This window comes from Crinia signifera, chromosome 1 (assembly GCF_055691185.1).
Source record: "Crinia signifera chromosome 1, ASM5569118v1, whole genome shotgun sequence".
Lineage (NCBI taxonomy): Eukaryota > Metazoa > Chordata > Amphibia > Anura > Myobatrachidae > Crinia > Crinia signifera.
Window position 1 is genome coordinate 462446213 of NC_139217.1, and position 21968 is coordinate 462468180.

General features: G+C 48.2%; 1 protein-coding gene and 5 non-coding genes across 6 annotated transcripts; all 6 read left to right on the plus strand.

The window, feature by feature from the left end:
• Positions 1 to 5138: 5138 nt before the first annotated feature.
• Positions 5139 to 14275, plus strand: RPL17 (ribosomal protein L17). Its single transcript, XM_083155291.1, has 7 exons — positions 5139 to 5163; positions 6284 to 6336; positions 6417 to 6457; positions 7904 to 8038; positions 11514 to 11612; positions 12298 to 12489; positions 14188 to 14275. The coding sequence occupies exons 2-7, from the start codon at positions 6297 to 6299 to the stop codon at positions 14233 to 14235; spliced, it is 555 nt and encodes a 184-aa protein (XP_083011417.1). The 5' UTR covers positions 5139 to 5163; positions 6284 to 6296; the 3' UTR covers positions 14236 to 14275.
• On the plus strand, positions 6145 to 6212 carry LOC146045524 (small nucleolar RNA SNORD58). The gene has a single exon (XR_014465460.1). It is a non-coding gene; the product is annotated as a small nucleolar RNA SNORD58 (small nucleolar RNA).
• Positions 6502 to 6567, plus strand: LOC146045523 (small nucleolar RNA SNORD58). The gene has a single exon (XR_014465459.1). It is a non-coding gene; the product is annotated as a small nucleolar RNA SNORD58 (small nucleolar RNA).
• Positions 8124 to 8188, plus strand: LOC146045518 (small nucleolar RNA SNORD58). The gene has a single exon (XR_014465458.1). It is a non-coding gene; the product is annotated as a small nucleolar RNA SNORD58 (small nucleolar RNA).
• Positions 12121 to 12186, plus strand: LOC146045525 (small nucleolar RNA SNORD58). The gene has a single exon (XR_014465461.1). It is a non-coding gene; the product is annotated as a small nucleolar RNA SNORD58 (small nucleolar RNA).
• LOC146045526 (small nucleolar RNA SNORD58) lies at positions 14043 to 14109 on the plus strand. Its single transcript, XR_014465462.1, has one exon. It is a non-coding gene; the product is annotated as a small nucleolar RNA SNORD58 (small nucleolar RNA).
• Positions 14276 to 21968: the final 7693 nt, after the last annotated feature.

Here is a 21968-nt window from a genome sequence, read left to right on the forward strand (position 1 = left end):
GAAATCGCCTGCACATGCGCAGAGTGACCTCTGCACATGCGCAGACGATCAACATCGGCGGGACGTCCGCATGCGGTAAAATCCGCACCGATCAGAGTAAGGCCCACAATCTTCCAGCTTGTCCTGCATGACAGCTACTCATTTTTTCTGGATGGAGGCTGGAGTAATTGGTCGATTGTTATTTGCTCCCATACATTACCAGATTTTTTTGTTCTCACCAGATAGATTGGATAGTTAAATCTTTAACTGTGTACCCTGAAATAATGAATTATGCCGTCACTATTATTGGTACTCTTTACCTAGAAGGCGCCCACGATTTTGATCGTGGGCATTGTAAGGAAAAAAAAAATCGCGTTGGCCGCATCGCATGCGACCAAAAAAATCGCATGCGATGCGACTGACGCGATGACCGCGATTTCCCATAGGAAACAATGTTAAATGTCCCAATTGACCCGATTTCCCATAGGGAACAATGTTAAATGTCCCAATTGACCAGATTTTCCATAGGGAACAATGTTAAATGGGCCACAGAGGCCAAATATGCACCCTGAAGTGTGAAATGGCCCCCCCAATTGTTAACGCCACCCCACGATCAACATCAACCCGAAGCGTGGCGAGCGCAGCGAGCCCGCGAGGGGTGGCGGTACGCGTCCTCTGACCTTTTCATACCCCCACTATCCACGTCGGCGTGGAGTTGAGAATAGAAAGTGTGGCGAGTGCAGCGAGCCACCGAGCCCGAAGCGTGGCGAGCGGACGCGGACACCTGTGAAGCCCGCGAGGGGACGCGTATACCTGTGAAGGTGTCCGCGTCCCCAAGGTTTTTCAAGGGTTTTCCCTTAAGCTGGGTACACATATGTACAATCATCGGGCCGTTCTTCCGTTCTGCGGACGAACGGCCGTTCGATTGTATATATGTGTATGCAGTCCCGATCCCTTCGTTGCGATCGATAAACGGCCAAAAACGCTCTTGGCCGTCCACGGTCGGTCGGTCGCAGGTTCTTTGCTGCTTAATATTCTTCCGACAGGACGGCTCCATATCGAAAGAAAAGTGACGTGTGCGCACGTTCGATCGATATGCAGCCCGTTCCTGCGATCATTCCTCCCAAAAGCAGCACGCCCATGTGGGTGTTGACTAGCTGCGTCATCCCTCCATCAGCGCAGCATGTAAACAACAGGAAGTCTTCTCCCCCGTACTTTCCGCGCCATGCTGTTAAAGAATATTCGTTGTGTGTGCATTCCTTTTGAAATAAATAATTGTTGTGTGTGCATTCCTGACAGATATAGTTATAGAAGATAGATAGATAGATAGATAGATAGATAGATAGATAGATATGTGATGTTCTGTGAACACTTTGTTTATTTGAGGTAAAACGGTGGTCGGACCTGAACAGAGTGTCACATACAGGTGCTTGTCATGACATAAGTGCCACGTGAAGGTGTAGCAGGAACGCCCACCCACCCAAAAAACATCAAACACATTGGAACATGGTGGTGTATGTAGTGGAAAGCGGTCCCACGGCAGCAACGCATCACATGGGAACATCCCGGCCTGCTCACATGGGATGCATTGCTGCCGTGAGACTGCTTGCCATGACATAGGTGCCACGTGAAGGTGTAGCAGGAACGCCCACCCACCCAAAAAACATCAAACACATTGGAACATGGTGGTGTATGTAGTGGAAAGCGGTCCCACGGCAGCAACGCATCACATGGGAACATCCCGGCCTGCTCACATGGGATGCATTGCTGCCGTGAGACTGCTTGCCATGACATACACCATTTTAAGGTGCATGCTGCTGGGCTCCGATTCTTGGTCCTTTTTCTTTTTTTAATAGCCTGCAATCTAATGGCCATAGCAGCCAAAATGCACGCACGAGCCTTCCTTCTCCTCAAGCTCATAATTATTTTTTTTTTAAAAAGGCCCAAATGCACCGATAGACAAACGTACGTACGTATATCCTGTACAGCTAGCAATGATCTGAATAGTCACGGCTCTATTCACTGTACTACACGAACGATTCTTTGTTCTGTGATCACGTGATCACGTGAGGTATATTACAGTGTAGTAATAAGGGAAAGAGGTTAGAGAAGGAGAGGTATATTACAGAGTAGTAATAAGGGAAGGTTAGAGAAGGAGAGGTATGTTACAGTGTAGTAATAAGGGAAAGAGGTTAGAGAAGGAGAGGTATATTACAGTGTAGTAATAAGGAAAATAGGTTAGAGAAGGAGAGGTACATTACAGTGTAGTAATAAGGGAAGGTTAGAGAAGGAGAGGTATATTACAGTGTAGTAATAAGGGAAAGAGGTTAGAGAAGGAGAGGTATATTACCATGTAGTATTAAGGGAAAGAGGTTAGAGAAGGAGAGGTACATTACAGTGTAGTAATAAGGGAAAGAGGTTAGAGAAGGAGAGGTATATTAAAGTGTAGTAATAAGGGAAGGTTAAAGAAGGAGAGGTATATTACAGTGTAGTAATAAGGGAAAGAGGTTAGAGAAGGAGAGGTATGTTACAGTGTAGTAATAAGGGAAGGTTAGAGAATAAGGGAAGGTCCGACAGGACGGCTCCATATCGAAAGAAAAGTGACATGTGTACGCACGTTCGATCGATATGCAGCCCGTTCCTGCGATCATTCCTCCCAAAAGCAGCACGCCCATGTGGGTGTTGACTAGCTGCGTCATCCCTCCTTCCTTCTCCTCAAGCTCATAATTAAATTGTTTGTAAAAAGGCCCAAATGCACCGATAGACAAACGTACGTACGTATATCCTGTACAGCTAGCAATGATCTGAATAGTCACGGCTCTATTCACTGTACTACACGAACGATTCTTTGTTCTGTGATCACGCCTCGTTTTGGTATGCTCTTTTAATCCAGCCCATTATGATAATGTTGTGTTGATTTTTATCGTGCGAATAGCCAGAACGGGAGAGTGTGTACGGTGGTACAATCTTTTTCTTGCGATTGTTTGGACGGGAGTACATCGGACGTCGCAAGTAAAATTGTACATATGTGTACGCGCAGATCGGTCGTATGTTTTGGACGGCCGAACGTGTATTCGGTCGATCGAACGGTCGCAAGAAAAATGAAATTGTACATATGTGTACCCAGCTTTAGTCTTCTAATGCGATTAACAAACACAATGTACCTTTAGAACACTGAAGTGATGGTTGCTGGAAATGGGTGTCTATACACCTATGAAGATATTCCTTTAAAAAACAGATGTTTGCAACTTGTATAGCCATTTACCATATTATTTATTTATGTTGTCTTCCTTGAAAAAAAAAAACAGTGCTTATTTTTCAAAAATGAGTGACCCTCAAACTTTTTAATGTCAATGTAAGTGTAATGCTTGTCTTGTGTCTCAATTCCACCTAAAATTAGGTTACCTGCATCTAAGTGCAGCTCAGTATATTATTTTCTGAGATGACCACAGTACATGGTTCCAGTGGCAGAATGGGATACGGTCATATTGTCAATGAAGGTCGACAGGTGTCTAAGTTGACATGGGACAAGGTTGACATGGTGTTAGGTCGACAAATGCGTTAGGTCGACAAGATAAATTGTTTTGACCATTTATGAATATCAGCCTTTTGGCTTGTAATGCTTCAATTAGGTAAGCGGAATACAATTGAAAATATTTTGTAGTATGAAAAACGCCTAAATATTTCAGTAGAATTTAAAACTTTGCGCTAGGGAAGTTTGTATAGGACAGGGGTTCCCAAACTTTTTTGAATCATGGCGCCCTACAGCCTCAAAATATTTTCAAGGCACCCCTAGGCCAAATGCTTCTTATAAGAAATTCAGATTTTTTTTTTTAAATGAAGTGCATTGTGTTTATATGTCACAGTTATCTGGTGAGGGACAGGATGTGCTTCTCTTTATCTACATATATTATGATTGGCAGCCACAAGCACTGGTTTTGCCTGGTACATTGACCATAAATAATATGTGTTGATCCTGGTCCACCAACCCAAGGCACCCCTGCAAGTGTCCTGAGGCACCCCAGGGAGCCTAGGCACACAGTTTGGAAACCACTGGTATAGGAGCTTTAAGGTGAAGGTCTAAGACCTCTGTTTTGGGGTAATTCATTTTGAAGTTTGAAATGTTCCCAAATTCTTGAAAAGTCTTAAAAAGATTAGGGAGTGAGATAAAGAGGAGTTGAAATAGTAAGTAGAATGTCGTCAGCATAAAGTGAAATTTTAAACTCGACAGAGCCTATTGTAATGCCTGTAATGTCAGGGAAGTCCCCAATCTTGGAGGAAAGGGGTTTAATCATTAGAGCGAAAATCAAGGGTGATAAGGGGCAACCCTGTCTTGTACCATCTTAATTGGAAAGGGCTGTGACATTAATCCATTTACAAAAACACAGGCAGTAGGGGCTTCATAAAGTGATTTGATTCCTGTAAGAAAACGGTCTGTAAGACCGAAGCGTTGGAGAGTTTGATCCATATATAGCTACCACACCCGATCGAACGCCTTCTCCGCATCTAAACCCATTACCAGAGAAGGGATTTTATTGGATTCCGAAAAGTGATTGGTAGCCACCGCCCGTCTGATATTTTCAAAGGCTTGTCTACCGGGTGTGAGCCCATCCTAGTCTGGGTGGACCAGAGAGGGGATAACCCCAGTGAGTATTTTTGCCAGGAATTTCGCAAATAATTTTAAATCAGTTTAAAAGCGATATCGGGCGGTAGTTACCACCCACCACGGGATCACGTTCCTGCTTTGGAATAACAACCATCTCTGCTCTTGTGGTGGCACTTATCAATGGAGGTGCCCATTAAGACTGCGTTGAAAAAACTCTGCAGCAGCAGGACCAGTACTCCCATGTCCACCTTTATGTGTCGGCCGGTATATGTCAACCTGCCATGTCCTTGACGATCATTTAGTGTGGCCATGATGCCCCTACACAATATTCTAAACGCAAATGTCATGTTAGTGGGTCAAACACAGCATTATCCTCATCCCAGGGTTGTCACATAGGATATAAATAAGTATAAAACTGGGTGTAGGCTAAGCGTTGAACAGACAGTCCAATGGTTGGCAAAGAAAAGTCAGTGGTTGGCAAGATGGCGGCGAGTCTCCACGCCTCGGCTCTCGCGAGACTTCGCGTCGTGATACCGCTCCCAGAATGCTTTGCCCACCCTCTTCCTGCGCGGCCTGAGGTGAGTGAGACATGGCGGCTACGAGCAGCTCGGGCACTCGGAGCCCAATCCCTTCGGTATCCCAGGCATCCGGCCCCGGAGCACGCCGGTAACAGGCGAGGGATGCTCGTCGCCGACTTTGGCAGGAGACGGGATCGGTATGAGGCCGATACCGGGATGTCAGGCAGAGCGCCGGACTGAGGCACCTGGGGATGCCGGGGAGGCGGCCTGAAAGCCTCGGAGTGGGTTACTGTACCCAAACTGCCGCCTTCCCCGCATTGCCTTATTCCGCCTCCCCAAAGGCTCTATATTGGGCCCACGGCTGTCGTGGCTGCCTGGCAATGGGGGAGAGACTACAACTCCCGGCATGCTCTTCTGTAGTCTCCCGTGTGCAGGCTTAAGCAACTGTAGAGCAATGCATTATTAGCATGGTAGTCCCTTCAGTTATATATATCGTGTCTCAGTCTGTTATTGTGCTGGCTCTGTCAGGGTGATGGGACTTTATATGGGCACTGTCATGACGGGTGAGAGAGGTAGCACGGTAGCGTTGTGGTTAGCACTTTCCTCATAGCACTAATTCCTGAGTCCATTTCCCTGTCCCAAGACCCTGCATGTCTGTAGATTTACTTCCATGCTTCAATCAGCTACTGATTGGATGTCTGGGTTCTGCCAAAACAACGTGTCCTTGTGGTAGATATAGATTGTCAGCTCTGACTGAAATGAATGACTTGCTGCGGAAGCTGGTTGCACTAAATTAACATTCCAGCACTGTAGTGGGGCTTAATGTCAGGTCAGCTTCAGTCACCCAAGTATTTTTCAACAGGCCTGGTTTTCTGGGTGTCTTCAAGCACGTATGAGTTTTATTTTGCTGGGTCGGTAATTGGTTACCCCACCTGCTTCCAAAGGCAGAACGCCTGAAAACATGACCTGTAACTGAGATAAATGTTTAATGAGCTCTTTTTCTGGCTTAGGTGTTTGGGCTGGCTTGTGTGTGGCCTGCAGCTGCTGTGATGACCATCTTAGGACACCTTTGGAACTAAACATGAAATCAACCTTTATTTCTGAGCAGCTGCATTAGATGTCCTGCGTTCAGCTGTTGCTTATTGTTCTGTGGCTGAATTCTATGTGTTTTTACCACCAGGTAACCTCTGAAAATGGTCCGCTACTCACTAGACCCGGAAAACCCCACAAAATGTAAGTTACTTTCTCTTGCCATGTGTTCCATTTGTTATGACTTGTTATCCTTGTGTTCTAATACATCTTGTCCTCCACAGCATGCAAAGCACGGGGCTCGAATCTGCGAGTGCACTTTAAGGTAAGCGGTACATGTCTTACATCCTTCCTGGGGGTCTCCCCGTGCTGCTGTGATGTATTCTTAGGACACCTTTGGATTTTCCATGAAAAGAAATAAGAACTCTGAGCAGCAGTCTATTCATATACTGATATATTGGAACCGGCACATGCTGGGGCACTGCGGTTGCCAGCCCCTGTTCAATCTGCACTTCTGTGCTGGCAGCTGTATGCACTTTCTTTGCGCAGTCAGTGGTCCTATGTCCAGTTGCTTGTAGCAGTGGGAGCAGTTGTCAGCCATACATTGGAACGTCCAGGTCGTTTGCAGCTTGTAAGAGTGGTTGAATGTGCTTTAAAAGCATATACGATCTGTTCTTTACGCAAGGAAAGCCAATGGATCATATGTGTAGCACAAATGATCTGAGGATCGACCAGCGGGGATAGAAAATCATACCGATATTCCTCACAGCGTGAACACAATTGATCGCATGACCCGTTGAAAATGTGCATTCGGGTCTGATATATGGCTACTTTAAGCGACGCATGGTCTGCACCATACTTGTTGGAGAAGAGATGGAGCTTAACAGTCTTCTAGGTACTTGTGTAGTTTCATGGCGGTGCTGCCCACGGATCGCATTGTATGCAAATCGCATACGATGCATTTTTTAGCACACCCCCCACTATCCATGTCAGCCTCAAGTGTGGCGAGCCCCGCATCCTCCCTACCTATTCATACCCCCCCAGTATCCATATCGGCGTGGAGTTGGCTTTACAAAGTGTGGCGAGCGCAGCGGAATACACGTCAAGTAATTCGTGGGGCTTGTTTTCCGCGTCCCCTCACTGGGCTCGGTACACTCGCCACGCTTAGGGCTCGGTGGCTCGCTATGCTCGCCACACTTTTTAAAATCAGCTACACACCATTGTGGATAGTGGAGGTATGAACAGGTCGGGAGGATGTGTACAACGTCCCCTTGTGGGGCTCGCCACACTTCAGGTTGATGTGGCTAGTGGGGATGTGCTGCATCGTATTTGTATACGATGCGATCCACGGGCCGCGCTGCCGTGAAACTACACAAGTACCGTCTTCTATATACATATCCTATTCAGAGTGTTGTATATAATGTATTAGAGTTCTGTAGAGCAGGGACTTTTTACTACTGTTGTGCCAGTGGTAATCCATGAAAATACTTCTACACAGTTAATATATTCCAGTGTGCTAGAAGTGAGAGTACAGGGCACACATACAGGGGTTAAATGAGTGCACCCCCCTTCCTTTAACTCTGTCTCAGTTAATGTTAATAAACTTGGTGACCTGATATTCTGTAATAAACCATGTTTAGTCAATGCAGTTATGTGCATATAGTGATCCACATGGCGCCTGGTTACCACCAGTGCTTATATCGTAGGTAAGGTGCTGTAAGTGAAATTGGCAGTCTGCAATAATGTTATCTCTTTTTCTTGACCCTCTCAGAACACCCGTGAAACTGCACAGGCTATTAAGGGCATGCACATCCGCAAGGCCACCAAGTACTTAAAAGATGTCACCCTGAAGAAGCAGTGCGTTCCTTTCCGCCGATACAACGGAGGTGTTGGCAGGTGTGCTCAGGTGAGTGTGCTGCTGATTGCTGTGGGAAGTTGGTCTGGGATCACTGGAACCAGTTTAGCCTGGTTTCCCAGCTGTATCTATTGAGTTGCAATGATGACTATCTTAGGACACCTTTGGAATAACCATGAAAACAATTAAGTTCTGAGCAACTCTGATGTACTGCTTAGCGCAGGGGTCTTCAACCCATGGCCCGCGGGCCACGAGTGGCCCGCCGACTTGTTTTTCCTGGCCCGCCAGTGAATAGCATTATTAAAATGATTGGCATGCTGAATGAAAAAAAAAATCCTTCCGCGATGTCCACTTAGCAGTGGGACGCGGCAGAGGATGCTGCTGGGTGAGGTTGAGGATGGCGCGAGCGGGACTGTGTGCGGAAATGTGCTTTGTCTACTTCCTGACACTGCGCACACGTCCCGCCCCCGCGCCCTTTCAGACAGCCAGGAGACTGGATTGACAACCGCCACCAGCCGCGCGCTGCATCTGTCCCTGCCTGCTTCTTAGCTGTTAAGACAGCAAAGACAGACGCCGCCAGCAGCAGCAGCCCTCTGCAAGGGACACTAAGGCAGGTGCCTCGGGAGAGGGTAAGCTGGCTGTATTTAGAAATGGTTTGTTGAACGTGGGGGTGGGGGTGGGTTGAGCTGGCTGCATTTAGAAATGTTTTGGTGGAGGTGTGAGGTGAGCTGGCTGCATTTAGAAATGTTTTGGTGGGGGGTGAGGTAAGCTGGCTGCATTTTGAAATGGTTTGCTGAACATGGGGTGGGGGGCTGGCTGCATTTTGAAATGGTTTGCTGAACATGGGGTGGGGGGTGAGGTGAGCTGGCTGCATTTTGAAATGGTTTGCTGAACATGGGGTGGGGGGCTGGCTGCATTTTTAAATGGTTTGCTGAACATGGGGTGGGGGGGATGAGGTGAGCTGGCTGCATTTTGAAATGGTTTGCTGAACATGGGGTTGGGGAGGAGGTGAACTTGCTGCATTTTGAAATGTTTTGCTGAACATGGGGTGAGGTGAGCAATGCCAAGTTTCTGACTTGAAGAAAACAAAAGTAAGCAGACAATTCTTTTATGACTGAAACCTTATTGTTAAAGGCTTTAATATGGGTTTGTTAGTATGGAAAAGGTGTTGTAATCTTACATTCACATTTTAAATAGTTTTAATAGTTAAAACACCTCAGTATAACTTAGTGGCAGGGCCGGATTATAATGGAGGCACAAGGGGTTAGTGCCCCTGGGCCCCCCACTAGCTAGGGGCCCCCTGTGGTTGGCATGTATTTAAAAAAAAAAAGCTAAAGGTTTTGTGCATGGGAGTGGGGTAGTGCTGCAGCTTCACTTATCTGCCAATGTGACAATGATTAATGGTGCTGAGCATCGGGAGCCAAAGCACACTGACTGCACAAGTGTGCAGTGCATTACTGGGAGCTGACTAAGTCCCATGATACTTTAAACCAGAGGGCAGAGACTGAGAGGTTTGTGCTGAGCTCTAATTGATGGAGCTCATTACATGCCCATGGAGAACAGCAGCAGCAGCTTAGTCATAGGAGGGTTTTTAATCAAAGGCATTGTATTTGTGTGTGTGTGTATATGTGTGTATATATATATATATATATATATATATCTCCATTGACCAAGTTTATACTGCCTTTAATCTGTGTTTTGACAGTGTAATATTCTCCCATGCAGTGTGCGGCCAGTAATGACAAGTGCAAGTGGGCCCCCCTGGCTAAAGTACCCCGGGCCCCCCGAAGGCTTAATCTGGCACTGCTTAGTGGCCCTCGGGCTTCGTTTAATTTTTTTATGTGGCCCACTCGGTCTTAAAGGTTGAAGACCCCTGGCTTAGCGGGTTCTTGTGGCTTTAACGTTTAGGTTACCTGGTCTCCTTGGGCTATTATCAAAATAGAAATCCTCAAACTGTTCTCCAGGTGGCACAACTATAGTTAGGTGGTGTGAGAGCCAGCCTGTAGGAGTCCGTGGAAGTCTGCGAGCCCAAGTGTAGAATTGGTATAGACAGGGTTCCAGTACCAGATGTCTTACAGTACAAAGCAATAGAAATACTGGAGGTCCTAGTGACAGGCCTGCCTCTTTATCCTGTGCCTATTACTACTGGCTTTTCTATAATACTTAGTAAATGTTAAGACGTTTGCATGGGTGATTATTGGCCTCTATTGGGGATTTTTTTTTAATATTAAACCCCCCCCCCCCCCCTGCATGTGTAATAATGTTCCTTTATTCTGAGTTAATGCTGATGTCAAAACTACCCTTGTTAACTGGCCAGTTACAGGACTGATGTACTGAATTGCTGCTCTGTAATTCTTATATGGCTGAAGCCTTACATACTACGGAAGTGGGGGCAGTATCCCCCATGCACAGCACATGTCTTGTGTATAATATTGTTTTATTGTCACAAGGGTTCTGACAATACATAGCCAAGCAAAAAAATCTATTAACTAATGAATTGCAGTAGAGGGCAATTTCGGACAAATCTGTGGTAACAGAGTTCCATCAGGGTAAAGGACACTGAAGCAATTTTACGGGCAGAGATATATATTCTCTAGGAAAAGCACACGAGTAGCGAGGGCCCGGCTCATGAACGCTTACATTCTACAGTGCGTATGTGCACTATATGGGGGCAATTCAGTTGCAGATGTACTACCGCCCAATGGTATGCGTTCCCTGGGTCGACAATGTCTAGGTTGACGCCTTGAAATGGTTGACATACCATGGGTCGGCATTGACAGGAGGTGGACGTGAGTTTTTCACTTTTTTGTTTGTTTTGGTGTGTGTGCCGACTTGGTTTGTACTGTACTCTCCAACTGGGCATAGTTAGATAACAACAGTGGTGCCTCCCTGCACTGGGCACCGTGCCTTGATGTATGGTGAGCGCAGAAAGCCATGCAAAGGGATGTGGTCCATGTCGACAGATGACCAAAAACGTGAAACTTCTCAACCTTTAGGTTATGTCAATCATTTTCAGGTGTGGACCATTAGTGATCACCTAGTAATTCTCCACCTAGACCAGGGCTGGGATATTGCGGCCCTCCAGATGTTGATGAACTACACATCCCAGGATGCTTTGCATTAGTTTTGCTATGTGGCCATGCTGAAACTGATGCAATGCATGCTGGGATGTGTAGTTCATCAACATCTGGAGGGCCACAATTGCCCAGCCCTGACCTAGACATTGTCTACCCGTAACCTTGTCAAACATCCACCTATCTCAGCGTCTGGCTTTCCTGCGATGCTGTGGGTAGCGATGTGCTGTTGCGTCACTACATAACGGTGCCACCAATTGGGTTACTTCCAATTACTATGGCAGGTTCCAATACTGAGGCGGCACAGCAAGTGGCTGATAATTTAGAAATCTAAATCCAGTCTCTAAACTCCTGCAGGTGGCCTCTGATTTACCTTCCCTCTAACAAGATGTAGACATGGCAGCTATTTTATACCTGGAAATGGCTCATGGGTTCTGTGTATTTGTATTTAGGCCAAGCAATGGGACTGGACACAGGGGCGCTGGCCTAAGAAGAGCGCAGAATTCCTCCTGCATATGCTGAAGAACGCAGAGAGCAATGCAGAGCTGAAGGTATGTGACACTGCGGGGTTTATCTGGGACAACATCTTGCCTATCGGTATCATAGGAGCCAGTTAATGTTTGCCATTCATGTAATGTAATCTCCTTACCAGCATGTGTTCACTATGACCTGGTCTGCGCTGCATCCTTATAGTTAAAATGAGCGTACATGTGTACTACATCTTCATAGGCCTTCTAAAACTAAAGGCCCCCATACATTGGGATTTGGGCCCAGTTCTGGCAGCTCTGAGAAATCAGCCTGAATAGCCTGTGTCTGATGTCCAATTTGATGCGCAGTTCCATGAGCATCATATGGGACCCGGAGATCATTCATGCTGCACGAAAGATTTCCGTGTCGGACCCCTCCAGGTGGCGGGGATCACATGCAGAAGGGCTGCATGCAATCCTTCCACCTGGGACCCTCAAAAGTAATTGGATGTGAGTTCTCTCGTAGGAGAAGTCACTTAGTGTATGAGGGGGCCTTTAGTGTAGTGCATCTAACGTATGCGGCACTGCCTGGCGGCAATGATGACCAACTTAGGACACCTTTGGAATCTACATGAAACTAATCTTTGATCTGAGCCCCAGTGTTCGCCGCTTTTCCTTTCCTTGCAGACCTTATGCTCCACTGCTTTGTCTCCTGCCTATTACCTGATGTAGAGAAAACCTTGTGACTTTGCTTTCCTCTTATTCCCAGGGATTGGACGTCGATTCTCTGGTCATCGAGCACATCCAGGTGAACAAGGCCCCTAAGATGCGCAGACGAACTTACCGTGCTCACGGGCGTATCAACCCTTACATGAGCTCTCCCTGCCACATTGAGATGATCCTTACCGAGAAAGAGCAGATCGTCCCCAAACCAGAGGAGGAGGTGGCTCAGAAGAAAAAGGTGATGTAGTCCCTGCTTTTCATAATCGCATAAACAAAACAAGAACACAATGAGTAACCGTAGGATAAATATACGGTATATAAACTTGTCCACATCAGCAAACTATACTGATCTAAGTGGTAGGGTGGCAGAAACCCCAAGGGATCAGATGCTGCTGCGGGGAATATGTACTAGAGAGTTGAAGAAAGCCTTGTAAAACTGCGGGAGGTAAAAGCCCTTGTGTGAGACTGCAGACTAAAGGGGAGCTGCGATAGATGAGGTGTGGAGGAGTTGGCTGGTTTTGGTGAAGCAATGGTCCTTAAAGCCAGTTTTAGGTTTTGTAGAGAGGTGGAGAATTCCAGAGCAATTCAGCAGAACGTGCAAAATCTTTGAGGCAGGTATAGCGTTGTGCGTTAGGACACGCAGGGGAGTCAAGCGAGATAAGGTCATAGGGGTAGATGTATGAAATGGAGGAGACAAGTGAGACAGAGAAATGGCCTATGACAACTGGTCTGTATAATTTTTTATTATGCAAATTATAGATGTTAGTTCAGTGCTGATTGGTTGCCATGGCTCACTTCTCCTCTGGCTCACGTCTCCCTTATGACTGCATCATACATCTACCCCATAGTAACTGTTCAAAGTACTTCCCATGGAGTATATATATGGATTATTATATCTGTGTAGGCTGTGAGTTAATGGTCCCTTTATGTTAAATGGCTTTATATAGTGAAGTTTTATCTGTCCGTTGCCTGTATTTGCTTATGGAGGAGGGGGTGTATTTAAATGAAGACCTTTATATGGTATGGTTGACCCTGAAAGAATAAGGGGCCTTTTTTTATTTTTTTTCCGGGGGTTATCCTCAAAAGTACTGTCAGCATAGAATATGAATGGACCACAGCAGGAATCTCTGATCTCTCCTGTCCCGCTAGCAGCCCCCGTAAAGTTCTATGGGGGAGGAGATTCTGCCCGATGTACCAATATCACAAAGCATCCGGTACAGCAGCTACCACCTTTCTCAGGTGGCAGTAGCCTATGGGCCATATACGACACAGCCGGCGTGTCAGCGCTGTGGCATATTGCGATGTGACCCTGCGTGGTAGATCCTGCCCAGATCACATTAAATATCCAATCCTGTAGTAAATGGGCCCATGTTATAACCAACTTGCTTACAAACTCAGTATATGCCGATTTAGTTTGACGTAACGTCTGGCTGTTTGGCCATATACAGTGCTCAGTGTCCTCTTCTGTATTCTCTCATAAAGCCTCTTGTACTTTTATCAGTGTTAACAGTTATGGCCGGCTGGTGTAGTATAATTGTGTTAAATCAAAATCACAGCAGCTGGATCCATTCTTTGTTAGGCCTGGCTGATCCTCACCTTTTGCACTAACTTTTGTTAATAGCTCTTATTAAATCTATTAAGCGCTGATTAAATCTGGTGCTGTTTTGAAAGGACCTTTACTGTATATCACCTCATGGGTTGAGTTGTGTTCGATCCAGGATCACTTGAGCAGATGCCGTTTAGAGGCTGCTGCATGTAATAGTCATGTGACGTGTAGGAGGCGCTCGCTGCTGGCAATGATGACCAACTTAGGACACCTTTGGAATTAAACATGAAACCAATCTTTTCTCTGAGCTCCAGCATTTGCCTCCTTTCCCAGCTGACGTCTGATAAATTCTGTGTATTCAGAAAGTAATTGTTTTATTTTTCCTTTCAGATCTCTCAGAAGAAATTGAAGAAGCAGAAGCTTATGGCCCGGGAGTAAAATTCAATTGTACAGAAATAAACGACCTTCTCAAACTGTTCCTCCCGTTTTTTGTTGCCTCCAGTCTTTTTGCTGCAATTACGCATTTGAGTACAGAGTAATGTGAGAGATTGTGCTTATTGCTCTCACCAATTCCTTCCACTGCAAAATACCGGTGTGGGGTGGGCTGTATGTGTCCAATTACTTAAAACAATGCCTGTGGAACTGACTTATATGCTAGACAACTCCCACAAGCTACACAATAGGTAGGTGAAACAAAATCCGATAGGTTGCAGCACACCCCTGCTTATCATAAAGGATAACACTGCCTGAAGTAGTTACATGTGGTAGATGATATTGGGTGCTGCCCACTGCCTGCCAACACTCAGGCCAACTACAATGTATGGCAGGGCTGGGCAACATCGGCAGTCCAAATGTTAGTGAACTACACATCCCAGGATGCTTTGCATTACTTTTGCTATGTGGCCATGCTGAAACTGATGCAAGGTATGCTGGGATGTGTAGTTCATTAACATCTGGAGGGCCGGTGTTGCCCAGCCCTGATGTATGGGATAGATGTGGAGGCAGCCATTGCTTTCTCTGCATGCATTACATTATGGTTTGTCTGTAATTGTCAGTTTTCTTTAATGTAATGCTTAGGCACAAGTTTTTGTGGCATGTGTGAGGTATCTAATATACTGTCACAACGCTCTTTATAGCCTTTTAAAGTCAAACAAAATGGGGGAGGGGCCTGCATAAGGCTCACAACTCAAAGCGCCACACCTTCTGCTGGCACTGATGCCCTGTTGTGGTGCACAGGGGAGTGAAACCTAGTATAATGCCAGAAAGCTTACAAGATTAGGGGGGACGAGGAGGGTCAGTTATCTCACCTGATACTCTGTTGTGATGGCTAACCTTGACACTCCAGCTGTTGAACTACACATCCCAGCATGCCCTGTTACTGTTTAACTATTTGGCCATTCTCCCATATCACTGCTTCATTCATCTACCCCAGGGGTGGCCAAACCTGTCCTCAGGATCTACCAACAGTTGATGCTTTTCAGGCCACGTGTGGATCTACAGTAGGAATGAATGCAGCATATTTGAGAATGTGACAGTTAGTAATGACTACAGCTGTGCACCAGCCAGGTGAACTGGGGAATGTGACAGTTGGTAATGACTGCACCTGTGCACCAGCTAGGTGATCTGGGACATGTGACAGTAATGAATATGGCTGTGCACCAGCTAGGTCAGGGCTGGGCAATTGCGGACCTCCAGATGTTGAGAAACTACACATCCCAGGATGCTTTGCATTAGTTCTGCTATGTGGCCATGCTGAAACTGATGCAAGGCATGCTGGGATGTGTAGTTCCTCGACATCTGGAGGGCTGCTATTGCCCAGCCCTGCGCTAGGTGATCTGGGACATGTGACCGTTAGTAATGACTGCAGCTGTGCACCAGCTAGGTGATCTGGGATATGTGACAGTTAGTAATGACTGCAGCTGTGCACCAGCTAGGTGATCTGGGACATGTTACAGTTAGTAATGACTGCAGCTGTGCACCAGCTAGGTGATCTGGGACATGTGACAGTTGATAATGACTACAGCTGGGCACCAGATAGGTGATTTGGAAAACGTGGACCAATGGTAGATCTCGAGGTCTGGCTTGGCCACCCCTGATCTATCCCATACTAACTTTTCAAAGTACTTCCCTTTTATATGTGGATAACTATATCAGTACAGGCTGTGAGGTAATGATCCCTTCTGTTAAAGTGGTTTAAATGACTTTATATAGCAGGGCATGCTGGGATGTGTCAACAGCTGGAGTGTCCAGGTTAGCCATCACTGTGTACACCCTTCGGTATAGCAGTCAGTGCTTGGTTCATCTTCCCTTTGCAGTCTGTTTGTGGTATGAACTGCACCTCTGCCCCGTTGCTCATAATTTTATGGATCATTTTGGGAAAACTGAGCTAAAATATTATGCCCCCCTACTGAATATACTGCCGCCCAGACAGCTCTGGTGTCTGGAGGTATAAATGCTACATGGCCTAGGGTATGTTATGCTTGTAGATTGCATGGTAGAGTTGCTGCTGGTCAGCACTTACTACAGATGCTTAATTATGTAGCTATCTAGTGTATTTGGAGGCCACATCTGGAATTTCTAATTCCCCCAGGAAGACGATGCTCAAAATATCACGTTGTTAAAGTGATGAAGCTATGGTGAACCTTCCACCAGGCTATCCTTTTCCTCATGGGATAGGTAACATGGTACTTGGCTAAAACTCATCTTAGCACGCTCCCACCACTAAGTTATTATTACATTTTAGTTCTAAGGCGTTGCAAGTGGTTGTAGCCGCTGTACATATGTCACACACACCAATACAGAGTACACCTAACTGAAAAACAAAAACCACACAGGTAGGGGAGCAGAGGAGGTGCCAGTATAGGTGGGAGGTGAGTAGGAGAGGGCTGTAACTGAAGTGGCCTTGCTACTAGGTTATGACGGATGGTACTCTTTTGTGGTCAGGGAGGGCACTATAAAGTGAGGGAGCTCATTCCAATAAAGGGGGCAGTGTGGGCAAAATCTTTGGTAAGCGCATGGGATGCAGTGACCAGAGTAGAAGTTATCCGCTACCCATATGATCACCATATAATGCAGAGAATGGCACAAGGGCCGCCAGACAATCCGGAATTACAGGAATGCATCATAGTGGCTGCATTATTATTACATTTTATTTATAAGGGGCCACAGTGGTTATAAGCCATACATGTAACAGATCATCACCGTGCTCACCATATAAGGAAGAGAACATCTATAATTAAATAGTCCTCAAACATGACAGCATTATCCTGACTAGTTCATGCAATTAAACAAGTTAACCCCTTTTCAATAATTACATTCATAATGCCCATTGTCAATTAACATCCGTCTTCTACCCCTTTCTCATCGCTAATGCTAGGTCACGCCTCGGATTTGGACACCGGTCCATCCCAGGAACGGCCCGGCATTTGCGCTAACCGTGGCTCAGTGACCCGTTTTATTGAGGGGCACTAAGATTACACTGCTGCCTCCACAGAGGTGACCATTACCCGGGTTACCTGTTCACGCTGCCCAGCAATCTGGGTCCGACCTGTAAATAACACTGCTTATATCCCGGGTCGGATTGCTGGCTATCGGGGATATTTAGCATCCTCCTTTCACACCGCACAACGATTTGAAAGGGTATTACTGTTCCTATGGGGGGCCCTATCAATAGAAGGGATATAATGGTGGTTAGAACAATAAAGTATAATTTATCAATCCGCATTGTGATTGTGTATAATTCCTTAAGAAAATAAATCACACTTTACAAAATGTATCGTAATGTTCCGAATATCTTGCATAATATAACCTGCAGCACAGCCGCCAGATGCCGTGCTATGAATGTTTGCATACAGTATAGTATATAATATATTTAATAAATAAACACGTAGTTTGTTTGAACAAAAACATTAGTACGTAGGTACTAGGTCGGGACTCCAGGCACCTGAATGCTGCAGCTGCTGCCTGCACCATGGAGTAGCAGTAGGGCGGTCTGGCACCACACAGCTCAAAGCCCACTGCCAGCGCCGCTGTGGAAGGAGCTGAGACTGGGTGAATGGGCACCGCTGAGGACGGAGCAGAGACTGGGTGAATGGGCACCGCTGAGGATGGAGCTGAGACTGGGTGAATGAGCGCCATTGAGGAAGGAGCTGTGAGTGGGTGCTGCTGAGGAAGGAGCTGAGACTGGGTGAATGGGCGCCGCTGAGGAAGGAGCTGAGACTGGGTGAATGGGCGCCGCTGAGGAAGGAGCTGAGAATGGGTGTCGCTGAGGAAGGAGCTGAGACTGGGTGAATGGGTGCCGCTGAGGAAGGAGCTGAGACTGGGTGAATGGGTGCCGCTGAGGAAGGAGCTGAGACTGAGTGAATGGGCACCGCTGAGGACAGAGCTGAGACTGGGTGAATGGGAGCCGCTGAGGAAGGAGCTGAGGCTGGGTGAATGGGCTCTGCTGAGGAAGGAGCTGAGACTGGGTGAATGGGTGCCGCTGAGGAAGGAGCTGAGACTGGGTGAATGGGCGCCGCTGAGGAAGGAGCTGAGACCGGGTGAATGGGCGCCGCTGAGGAAGGAGCTGAGACCGGGTGAATGGGCGCCGCTGAGGAAGGAGCTGAGACTGGGTGAATGGGCGCCGCTGAGGAAGGAGCTGAGACTGGGTGAATGGGCGCCGCTGAAGAAGGAGCTGAGACTTGGTGAATGGGTGCCGCTGAGGAAAGAGCTGAGACCAGGTGAATGGGCGCCGCTGAGGAAGGAGCTGAGACTGGGTGAATGGGCGCCGCTGAGGAAGGAGCTGAGACTGGGCGAATGGGTGCCGCTGAGGAAGGAGCTGAGACTGAGTGAATGGGTGCCGCTGAGGCTGGGTGAATGGGCGCCGCTGAGGAAGGAGCTGAGACTGAGTGAATGGGTGCCGCTCAGGAAGGAGCTGAGACTGAGTGAATGGGTGCCGCTGAGGAAGGAGCTGAGACTGAGTGAATGGGTGCCGCTGAGGAAGGAGCTGAGACTGAGTGAATGGGTGCCGCTGAGGAAGGAGCTGAGACTGAGTGAGTGAATGGGTGCCGCTGAGGCTGGGTGAATGGGCGCCGCTGAGGAAGGAGCTGAGACTGAGTGGGCGCCGCTGAGGAAGGAGCTGAGACTGGGTGAATGGCGCCGCTGAGGAAGGAGCTGAGACAGGGGGAATGGGCGCCGCTGAGGCTAGGTGAATGGGCGCAGCTGTAGAAGGAGCTGAGACTGGGTGAATGGGCGCCGCTGAGGAAGGAGCTGAGACTGAGTGAATGGGCGCCACTGAGGAAGGAGCTGAGACAGGGTGAATGGGCTCCACCTCACTCTCCGATCCTGGACATCACAGAATTCCCAGGAATGGCGGTGTGTAGGGAAATTGGAGCCCTAGCTGAATCATGCTGTGCTATGATTTCAATACCAGGTGCATGTGCAATTTGGGAGGAGAGTGATGTAACAGATCACTGTGCTCACCATATAAAGAAGAGAACATCTATAATTAAATAGTCCTCAAACATGACCAAACATGAGACTGGGTGAATGGGCGCCGCTGAGGAAGGAGCTGAGACTGGGTGAATGGGCGCCGCTGAGGAAGGAGCTGAGACCGGGTGAATGGGCGCCGCTGAGGAAGGAGCTGAGACTGGGTGAATGGGCGCCGCTGAGGAAGGAGCTGAGACTGGGTGAATGGGCGCCGCTGAGGAAGGAGCTGAGACTGGGTGAAGGGGCGCCGCTGAGGAAGGAGCTGAGACCAGGTGAATGGGCGCCGCTGAGGAAGGAGCTGAGACTGGGTGAATGGGCGCCGCTGAGGAAGGAGCTGAGACTGGGTGAATGGGTGCCGCTGAGGAAGGAGCTGGGACTGAGTGAATGGGTGCCGCTGAGGAAGGAGCTGAGACTGAGTGAATGGGTGCCGCTGAGGAAGGAGCTGAGACTGAGTGAATGGGTGCCGCTGAGGAAGGAGCTGAGACTGAGTGAATGGGTGCCGCTGAGGAAGGAGCTGAGACTGAGTGAGTGAATGGGTGCCGCTGAGGCTGGGTGAATGGGCGCCGCTGAGGAAGGAGCTGAGACTGAGTGGGCGCCGCTGAGGAAGGAGCTGAGACTGGGTGAATGGCGCCGCTGAGGAAGGAGCTGAGACAGGGGGAATGGGCGCCGCTGAGGCTAGGTGAATGGGCGCAGCTGTAGAAGGAGCTGAGACTGGGTGAATGGGCGCCGCTGAGGAAGGAGCTGAGACTGAGTGAATGGGCGCCACTGAGGAAGGAGCTGAGACAGGGTGAATGGGCTCCACCTCACTCTCCGCTCCTGGACATCACAGAATTCCCAGGAATGGCGGTGTGTGTAGGGAAATTGGAGCCCTAGCTGAATCATGCTGTGCTATGATTTCAATACCAGGTGCATGTGCAATTTGGGAGGAGAGTGATGTAACAGATCACTGTGCTCACCATATAAAGAAGAGAACATCTATAATTAAATAGTCCTCAAACATGACCAAACATGAGACTGGGTGAATGGGCGCCGCTGAGGAAGGAGCTGAGACTGGGTGAATGGGCGCAGCTGAGGAAGGAGCTGAGACCGGGTGAATGGGCGCCGCTGAGGAAGGAGCTGAGACTGGGTGAATGGGCGCCGCTGAGGAAGGAGCTGAGACTGGGTGAATGGGCGCCGCTGAGGAAGGAGCTGAGACTGGGTGAAGGGGCGCCGCTGAGGAAGGAGCTGAGACCAGGTGAATGGGCGCCGCTGAGGAAGGAGCTGAGACTGGGTGAATGGGCGCCGCTGAGGAAGGAGCTGAGACTGGGTGAATGGGTGCCGCTGAGGAAGGAGCTGAGACTGAGTGAATGGGTGCCGCTGAGGAAGGAGCTGAGACTGAGTGAATGGGTGCCGCTGAGGCTGGGTGAATGGGCGCCGCTGAGGAAGGAGCTGAGACTGAGTGAATGGGTGCCGCTGAGGAAGGAGCTGAGACTGAGTGAATGGGTGCCGCTGAGGAAGGAGCTGAGACTGAGTGAATGGGTGCCGCTGAGGAAGGAGCTGAGACTGAGTGAATGGGTGCCGCTGAGGCTGGGTGAATGGGCGCCGCTGAGGAAGGAGCTGAGACTGAGTGGGCGCCGCTGAGGAAGGAGCTGAGACAGGGTGAATGGGCTCCACCTCACTCTCCGCTCCTGGACATCACAGAATTCCCAGGAATGGCGGTGTGTGTAGGGAAATTGGAGCCCTAGCTGAATCATGCTGTGCTATGATTTCAATACCAGGTGCATGTGCAATTTGGGAGGAGAGTGTGGGGCGCCCCTAATGGGACGACCACCCCTGTTGCCCCCCCTTAGATCCAGCCATGGTTGGAGACCTCAACTATTCTCTTTTGTTGTAGCCACTATGCTTAGCATCATGAAGTAGCTGCAGGTCCCACTGAGGCTGCAGATGCCAGTAAGGCGGAGGTGGGCCAAACAGAGACAACCTATTGCTGCAAATCACTGTCCTTGGAGCTACTCGCGCACCACCCTACTGTAAGGCACATGCCCTGCCTGACCATCAAACCCTGGCTGCTCAAAAGGGATCTGGAGTATGCAGGGAGCTTCTCAGTACCCAGAAACATCCCCTGACATAGAATAAAATGGAGGAGTAGGCAAGCAGGCTCCCAAATATTTCATAATATACAGTATACACCTTCACCATTGTCAGCTTGAGGGCTACTGTGACAGGGCCGTTGCTCCAGAGTACTGTGGGCTACAAGGGCTCAGGCTCTATGGTCTGCAGATTCTATCAGCTCTGCACTTCTCAGCTGTTCTGCATGCAGCATGCCCCCAGCACATTAGAGGGACCAAGATGGCTGCAGAAGTGGAATTCAGGAGCATGAGATCCAGCTGTAAACGGTATGCTTAGAGCCACCACCTTCAATGATCTTGGTTGTAAATTAATCAGGTGAATAGTGGGGAGGTGGATTTTTGGGTTCCCCTTACCAAAGCTCTGAGTTACCCCTAGAATCCCTGACCACTGGCCAGATGTATCAAGCTTCAAAAAGTGATCGATTGGAGAGTGATAAACTGCCAGCCGATCAGCTTCTAACTGCCATGTTACAGGCTGGGTTTGAAAAAAATGACAGGAAGGAGCTGAATGGCTGGATGTTTATCACTCTCCATTTGATCACTTTTTGAAGTTTGATACATCTGGCCAGTGGTCAGGGATTCTCAGAGCTTTGGTAA

Bases quoted from the DNA above. Each gene is read 5' to 3' on its own strand.
- RPL17 (XM_083155291.1), top strand. From the start codon at position 6,297: ATGGTCCGCTACTCACTAGACCCGGAAAACCCCACAAAAT. The intron at 6,458-7,903 runs GTAAGCGGTACA...TGACCCTCTCAG, and splicing joins ATCTGCGAGTGCACTTTAAG to AACACCCGTGAAACTGCACA. The intron at 11,613-12,297 runs GTATGTGACACT...TCTTATTCCCAG, and splicing joins AGAGCAATGCAGAGCTGAAG to GGATTGGACGTCGATTCTCT.